The following is a 7,936-nucleotide window of genomic DNA, read 5'->3' as shown; positions in this document are numbered from 1 at the left end:
TGCAGCATTTCTGGTATAAATTCAAAATAACATCACGGGGGGCTGGCTGGAGCTGTCTTTGCTCCATATATGTAATATACGCTAACAAATACTTTATTAGGAACACCTGTACACCTTCTCATGGTGGAGGTGATGTAATGGTGGGGGGAATGTTTTCTTGGCACACTTTGGGCCCGTTATTACCAATCAATCATCGCTTGAATGCCACAGCCTATTTGAGTATTGTTGCTGACCATGTGCATCCCTTCATGGCCACAATTTACCCATCTTCTTAATGGCTACTTCCAGCATGATAATGCACCATGTCACAAAGCAAAAGTGGTCTCAAACTGGTTTCATAAACATGACAATGAGTTCAGTGTTCTTCAGTGGCCTTCCCAGCCACCGGATCTGAATCTAATATAACACCTTTGGGATGTGGTAGAACAGGAGATTCACAGCTTGAAAGTTAGTGTAATGTTCTAATAAAGTGCTCCTCGGTGAGTGTACATATACATTGAAAAGCTAAATTATTTATGTTGTGGTGGCTGCTTCTCTCTCTCTCTCTCTGTCTCAATAAGGCAGTTTAATAGATAATAAAAGCACACGGTGGACATTTTCTAATCCCACGGGTTACTGTATTACTGTTATACAGCCCAGCCCTAGTTCTGTCGGCTCTGTGAAAGAGCATTCTGCTGCACCGACTACCCACAGCATCATGATGAGCATGCAATGTAAAGTGCTGAGCACTGGAACAGAGATACATAGATGCTGGTGGAGGTAGAGACCGGAGGACGGGCTCATTGTAAGGCATGGAACGGAAGGAGGAAGGGTATCAAACACGTGTGTTTCCGTCCCATGCCTGCGAATATTCCAGCTTCACATCAGGGGAGGCTGGTGGAGGTAGAAATCAGAGGACGGGCTCATTGTAATGCATGAAACGGAATAAGGAATGGTATCAAACCACACGTGTTCGATATCGTTCCTCATTCCGTTCCATGCATTACAGCCTGTCCTCCAAATTCTACCACCACCAGTCTCCCCTGATTGAGGTGAATCAGTTTGAAGGTGGCACACAATCCAGTCCATCATCTTTGATTTAGAACCCTTCTTGAGAGGTATTGAATTCATGCACAAAGGGGAATCTGATCAGAATTGCAAACCATTATGATGTCAGTGTCACGTTGTCATGGTTTCTACCTCCACCAGCCTCCCCTGATAGGCGCCATCCGTGATCAGCTGCTACAGTGTCATCATTATCATACGAGGATGCAGATGTTTAATGTTGAGGTGCTTGTTGTTGTCGTCGCCTCACCTTTGCCCTTCGCCGTGCTCCAAATCCTCACCGTCTGGTCTTTGCTGCCAGAGGCAAGATAGCAGCCCTTCTCTGCTCCATCAGCCACCCCATTGGTCGCTTCTGAAAAGAAGGACGTCACTCGTTTAGGAAGGAAAATGTATTCCGGTGTTACCCCGAGAGCTTCGCAGTACTGCAGTCAGATAAGACGATTTCAGCTCTACAAACTCACCCCAGATCTGCTGACTGATACATAATTCTGTGCACTTGCAATTTGCCAAGACATTCTTACAATGATCCTGTGTCTTATCTAACAAGTCGTTTCGAATACAAGCCTCAGCTGAAAGACCACATGGTACTAACTCACTGTGGACCAATCAGCTGAAAGACCACGTGGTACTAACTCACTGTGGACCAATCAGCACAGCACCTCCCATAATGACCCACCTGTGTGGTCGTCTGGCCTGCTGTAGAGAGCCTCCTCATTGGCCAGCGGGGCCCAGGACAGGGCGTGGATCTCGTCGTCATGGCCACGCAGGCGGTGGATGACCTCACCCTTCCTACTGACGTCAATCAGCACGATCATCCCATCCTTGTACCTTGGAGAGAGAATGATAAATAAATGATAAACTCTTAAACACCAGATTAAGCCTAATCCTGTACCATCTATAAATCACTCTTGCAATGATGGAGAGTCTTCCATTGAAGATGATTTTCAGTCCAGGTCAATGTCATCTCTGTCCCTGAAACCAGTCCTTAGAGCTAGTTTCCCAGACCCAGATTAACCCTAGCCCTGGACTAGAGACCATGTTCAATGGAGGGTCTCTATTGGCAGTGAGTGCTTCCTCGTTCAGAGGCAGGCTTAGCCTAAATCTGTGTCTGGGACACCGCCGCTTAGTTCCATTCCAGGGATACTGTACTTTCCTATGAGGTCATCTACCCCTGATATTAGCCATGGTTTTGTCTTATGTTTCTCCATAAACACTGGTGACTGTGTGTATCTCAGTGTAAGGGGAATGTTGTTGCCCACCCTGGGGATCATAGCTCACTAAGCCCAGCCCTCTTACCCCACAGCCACGTAGTTCCATGAGTGAGGAGAGCAGGACAAGCAGAAGACGTTCCTGGGCTCGGGGAAGAAGCTGACAACATCGCCTGTGTTGTACCAGTAACACACCACGATGCCCTTCTCATCCCCTGACACCACCAGGTTCTTGTCTACTGGGGACCAGTGCAGGGCTGTGATGGTGTTCTGAAGAGTGGACAAGACAAGAGCACTGTAGTAGCCTCATCTCATACCTTACTCCACATAAACAACACTTTAGGATCATAATGTAGTGTGTGTGTGTGTGTGTGTGAGAGAGAGAGAGAGAGAGAGAGAGAGAGAGAGAGAGAGAGAGAGAGAGAGAGAGAGAGATCCTTGGAGGTGAAGGCTCCATAACCTGGTCCATTTAAAAACCCAGGTCAGCTTGCAACTCAAGGCTTCACACGCAAGTCGAATCACAAGTCTGAAAGTCAGCCAAAGCTAAAATATCCATGCCACCACGGTATGGTTTGGGTCGGCCCAGTAGTGTGTGTGTGTGTGTGTGTGTGTGTGTGTGTGTGTAGAGCCCCAATGTAAGCAGGTCATCCCATCTGTGAGGTGTGGCCCAAAGGAGCAACTGTGGAATAACGCTCACCTGGTGAGCCTTATGCTCCTTCACTAGGACCTTCTCATCTGTGTCCCAGAATTTAACTGTCCCATCATCAGATGTGCTGGCACAGATGTGGCTTTGGCCGGCATGTTGGCAGAATGAGAAACCAGACACTCTTTCTCTGTGGCCAACCAGCTCACCTGAAACCAATAACACAGCGGGAATACGAATGAGTTCATCTGTTGTGATGCAGACAGCACACTGAATGATTTGGCATGGACGATCATAAAAACAGAACGATGCCTCACCCACGACTGCAGAGGACGATGCAGTGACGTCTACCAAATAGATGGTGTTTTTGGCTCCAAACCCCATTAATCCCTTGTCATTCGTGTCACTGCATCGCGAGCAGTACCAGTTCGGAGAGGCGGGAAGCAGTCTTTCGTGCATTATGCAATCAGTGATCGACGCTCAGTAAAACTCAATAGAAACCTAAAAATTCAACGTAAAGTCAACACATGCACATGTAAGACACTGTCGCTTTCATGCTGCTGCACCATCAACAGAGCGACAGCCGTATGAATTGATGAATTGTCGTAAACATAGTACGGAAAACGAGAAGGGTTAAAATATGCCGGCTTGCAATTCAAGCGTTTCATAACCATTCTAGTCTTGTTCAGATAACTTTAATTCGCTTTAAATCCAATCAGACATTACATTCCTATCGACATCTCGCATTTCCAGTATTGTAAAGCAAATAGTTACGCCTACAGAATTATTAAGCATTGAATATGCGAGACGGTGTACTTGCCGTAAAGCAAAGAGTGTTGATGTAAAACATACATCATGGCGACCTCCGTACTGACAGGGGGTGGTAAGTCGTAAGACACTTTTAGTTGTTAATGTCATGTTCATTTAATTATCTTGCTTTTCTACATAATTGTTTATTAAAATCACTGTTAACTAAATGCGGCTCCACAGGGTTTACGTTTCTCAGGAGCGTAGCGGGGCAGATACAGGCAAGGTAAAGATCATCAGATATCACTGTCAACCTGCAGTATGCCATTTCATTTCAAAGGACAAATCAACAACATAAACAAATGCATCTTAAATACTCCCTGGCTCTTCCTCTTGCCGGAGTGACTGTCATGCATGATGCATCTGTTATTCTCCGACTTGATCTTTTTCTTACCTAATATGATTGCAGGTTGTTCGCCTTTGGTGGGAGCCCACAGCAGCTGTCCTGCATTCACACCAGCGCCCCACTAGACGTCAATAAGCACTGGGACAGGAGGAATCTCCAGGTCTTCCCACCTCAGCGACCAGATGAGCCACGCCGACCAGCTGTGAGTCCCATAAATGGCCAAACCATGACGCATTATAACTTTAAATCATATAGACATTTCAATAGTGTCTCTCTCTCTCAGGAGGTGCACCACTGCAGGAGGCAGATCAAGTACAGCAAGGATAAGATGTGGTATCTGGCTAAATTGGTGAGACACCCAAGCGTATGGTCTAATTACCTCTATAAAGTGTTTACATGTAGGCCTTGGGGGCTATACGGGTATTCATGAAACTCTGACCGCTTTTGCTAGATCTGATTATAGATTGTGTAATGTTGTGAAGCTTAAAGCAGCACTTTTCAGATCAAAGGATAGGTCATTGATCTTCAAAGTCAGACATGCAGGACTGATACTGTGCTCTGTGTTTCCCCGACAGATCAGAGGGATGGCGATCGACCAGGCCATCGCACAGCTGGAGTTCAATGACAAGAAGGGGGCCAAGATCATGAGAGAGGTGTGTTTTTATTGAGGCACCATGCTGTTTGTGCTTTGATGTGTTTTAGCTAGGTCTCAGAAGATATGCACTTTGCCGTGTGTGTGTGTGTGTGTGTGTGTGTGTGTGTGTGTGTGTGTGTGTGTGTGTGTGTGTGTGTGTGTGTGTGTGCGTGTGCGTGTGTGTGTGTGTGTGTGTGGGTGCTTGTTCTCCCTAATGATGTGTCTCTGCGTTTATTTTATTCCTCAGGTCCTCTTGGAAGCTCAGGATATGGCAGTCAGGAATCACAATGTAGAATACAAGTCTAATTTGTATGTAGGTGAGTGTTGACCATCCTTTAGGGAATGGAAACCTGATCCCACCTACTTACTTATGCTTAGGGCTTGAGCCCCCCGCCAACCCACAGGCTTTCCAGTGGGGCTCACGCTGTGCGTGTCGGTGCCTGCCAAGACCAATTGCGTTTCCACAGTCACTCCCGGGTTTCCATGGTGCTTACACCGGGCCTGTTCGGTGCTTAAACTTTATCCTTATGAAGCCAAACGGGTCTAGGGACGTGGTTTAGAGCAAGGGTGGGATATTCTTATCATCCAAGTGTTTTAGTCGGCGAACTCGGTGGGTGGAAGGCATAGCTCGCTGTGACTACACAATCAAATTGATTTGAATAGCGCTCAAACTAAATAGCTTATAACTAAAATGTTACACTAAGTGCAGAACCTCTGGAAAACCGGTGGATTTGACATGTCGTCTCCATATAATTCACCACCTCACGAAACTGCAGAGTGCAAACAAACTGGAGGTCATACAGGACGGGACTAGAAAGCCCAGCTGTGGAAACTCAAACAGGCTTGTTCACTAGGCTCGAAGTACCGGGCTTTCAGCACTAACTGGCCGCTAGTCAGCCTTGGCACACTACACTAACCCTAACCCTAACCCTAGTCAGCCTCAGCACACTACACTAACCCTAACCCTAACCCTAACCCTAGTCAGCCTCAGCACACTACACTAACCCTAACCCTAACCCTAGTCAGCCTCGGCACACTACACTAACCCTAACCCTAACCCTAGTCAGCCTCGGCACACTACACTAACCCTAACCCTGTCTAGTCAGCCTCGGCACACAAAAACAGAAAAGTAACTCGTGTGAGGTGGGTTAGAAGTGTCAAAGCCAAAGTGGCTGGGATATTATACTGTGTGTGTGTGTGTGTGTGTGTGTGTGTGTGTGTGTGTGTGTGTGTGTGTGTGTGTGTGTGTGTGTGTGTGTGTGTGTCAGTCAAAGTAATCATCATCAATAGTCCATCCTATTAATCACATCTTCAACCGTGGCGTCTGGATAAGGGATGATGGCGGCGGCGTCCTGGATACACATCAAAAAGTAGATAGACTTTTCTGAACTACAAAAGCGACGTTTGATTTATGCTAATCTAATGCAGAAGTTATTTCAGATCGACAAAGGGAAACAGTCGACTCTGTGCGGATGTGTTTGACAGGCAAATGTAATTTTCAGAATGAAATCTGTCATTCTTCAGATGGATTATTCTCATACTGACATTAACGTCTCTCTTTGTCTCTACGTCTGTCTCTCTTTGTTTCTCTCTTTCTTCCCCTCTCCATCCTGCCTTTTTTCTCTCTCTCTCTCTCTGTCTCTCTCTTATCTATCTCTCCCCCTCCCTCCCACTCCAGCGGATTCCTTTTCCAGCAAGGGGAAGTACCTGAAGCGTATCCGTTATCACGGCAAAGGCATGTTTGGCATCATGGATAAGGTGCACTGCCACTACTTTGTGAAGCTGGTGGAGGGAGCTCCGCCCAAGGTGGAGGAGAAGAGCAGCTTCGACCAGGCCAAGGAGTACGTGGAGCAGCTGAAGAGCCGTACCATCATCCACAGTCTATAGGACAAGCTGCGCCGCTTGCTTCTGTGTTTCTGCTGTGTTTGATTTTCGTATTTGTTGTAAATAAAAAACATTATTGTATGATGATATTTCGGGGCTGTGTTTGATTGTTGTAGTTTTTCAGGTTTGATTGTGCGGTAACAATGTTTGTGCTGTGAGATATTCTTGTCTGCTTTTGATGGTGCCTTTTGATTCACTGTGTACTATACAATATGGACTGCACAAATAACAGCTGGGATAGGGAAATACATAAATTAGTGCTGCATTGCCATTAATTTAATAGATCCAAGTACTGATTCGCTTTGGTCTGGTGACTAAAGTTAGTCTCATTTGGCTGTGCTTAGACTTGGGACACTTATGTAGATTTACATTTATGGCATTTAGCAGACGCCTTTATCCAAAGCGACTTACAACAAATGCATTTGTTTAAGTAAGTGAATCATCTGTCCATCAGTCATCATAAGATAAAGTAATCAATGCTCAGACCAGGGGCTATAAGCAGTCACAATGCTAGAAGAAGGATTATTATTTTTTTAATTTAATTTTATTAACAGGAGAGAAACTTGTAGTGGGGGGGTGAAGAGAGGTCTTTAGGAGGGATTGTTTGTGGTAGTGTGCCAACATATATTTTATCGTGAGCAAAATAGGACTAGATTTGGGGAACATTGCACTTCTTCGATTTGACCTGTGAAAGTCACTGCAGAGAAGCACAAGCACATCAACAGAACTAAAACCTTGTCAGGAGTCCCATCACCACGGATGGATAAGCATTCCGGTTTGCCCCTTAACTACTCCGCGAATTCGGCGGCCAAACCCACTACTTCTCCAGAGCCCCCAGACAATGTCTGGGTTCGGATGTCAACGGTAACCAAGAAGCGGCGTGTATAACCCTCCCTGTCACACGGGCTCCCGTTTCTACACTATGCTCCATTAAACTAGAGGATCTGAGTGTTATAGATGTGGACGCGGCTGTCCCAGGGGCCTGGCTGCGTTTAGAAGAGCAGAGACTTGACAATGTTCAAAGTGCCTGGGTTAGAAACACACTCGTGTTGACACACACTCTCTTCTCTTCGGGGGCGTGAGTGGCTGTCTTGAACTGCATCCAAAAGGCTCCAATGTGTGATTCAGCAAATAGTGCTGAACAGCGCAGAAATACCTTACGAAGAATACTCTACAGCATGATTTTTATTGTAGCGTATTATAAAAAATTGTTTTGAAAAAACTGTAATTATTTAATCTACATTTTTGTAAACAGTCTCCATTGCATATAACGGTTTTGCTGGTTTGCACTTCGTGTCGTGTCTCATTAAGAGTAGAAAACTAATATCAATAGAAACACACACTCTCTCTTCCTCTTCTTGTGTGTGGGT

At 45.8% G+C, this 7,936-nt stretch overlaps 2 protein-coding genes across 2 annotated transcripts in view; one reads left to right on the top strand and one right to left on the bottom strand.

The window, feature by feature from the left end:
* The window catches only part of gemin5 (gem (nuclear organelle) associated protein 5), a 17,886-nt gene extending 14,442 nt beyond the window's left edge, over positions 1–3,444 (bottom strand). Inside the window, exons 1-5 of the mRNA XM_083664835.1 lie at positions 3,213–3,444; positions 2,950–3,104; positions 2,341–2,522; positions 1,721–1,872; positions 1,295–1,396 (exon numbers count right to left, since the gene is read on the bottom strand). Of these exons, the coding sequence (XP_083520961.1) occupies positions 1,295–1,396; positions 1,721–1,872; positions 2,341–2,522; positions 2,950–3,104; positions 3,213–3,354 (733 nt within the window). The 5' untranslated portion in view covers positions 3,355–3,444. The remainder of the gene's footprint in view (positions 1–1,294; positions 1,397–1,720; positions 1,873–2,340; positions 2,523–2,949; positions 3,105–3,212) is intronic.
* Positions 3,445–3,749: 305 nt separating this feature from the next.
* On the top strand, positions 3,750–6,653 carry mrpl22 (mitochondrial ribosomal protein L22). The gene is made up of 7 exons (XM_083691089.1): positions 3,750–3,778; positions 3,886–3,928; positions 4,112–4,250; positions 4,332–4,397; positions 4,624–4,701; positions 4,930–4,999; positions 6,361–6,653. Exons 1-7 carry the CDS (start codon positions 3,751–3,753, stop codon positions 6,567–6,569), a joined length of 633 nt encoding a protein of 210 aa, XP_083547215.1. The 5' UTR covers position 3,750; the 3' UTR covers positions 6,570–6,653.
* Positions 6,654–7,936: the final 1,283 nt, after the last annotated feature.

Source organism: Argentina silus (assembly GCF_951799395.1).
Source record: "Argentina silus genome assembly, chromosome: 2".
NCBI lineage: Eukaryota > Metazoa > Chordata > Actinopteri > Argentiniformes > Argentinidae > Argentina > Argentina silus.
The sequence above is the reverse complement of the archived record's forward strand: the minus strand, read 5'-3'. Positions and strand labels throughout refer to the sequence as shown.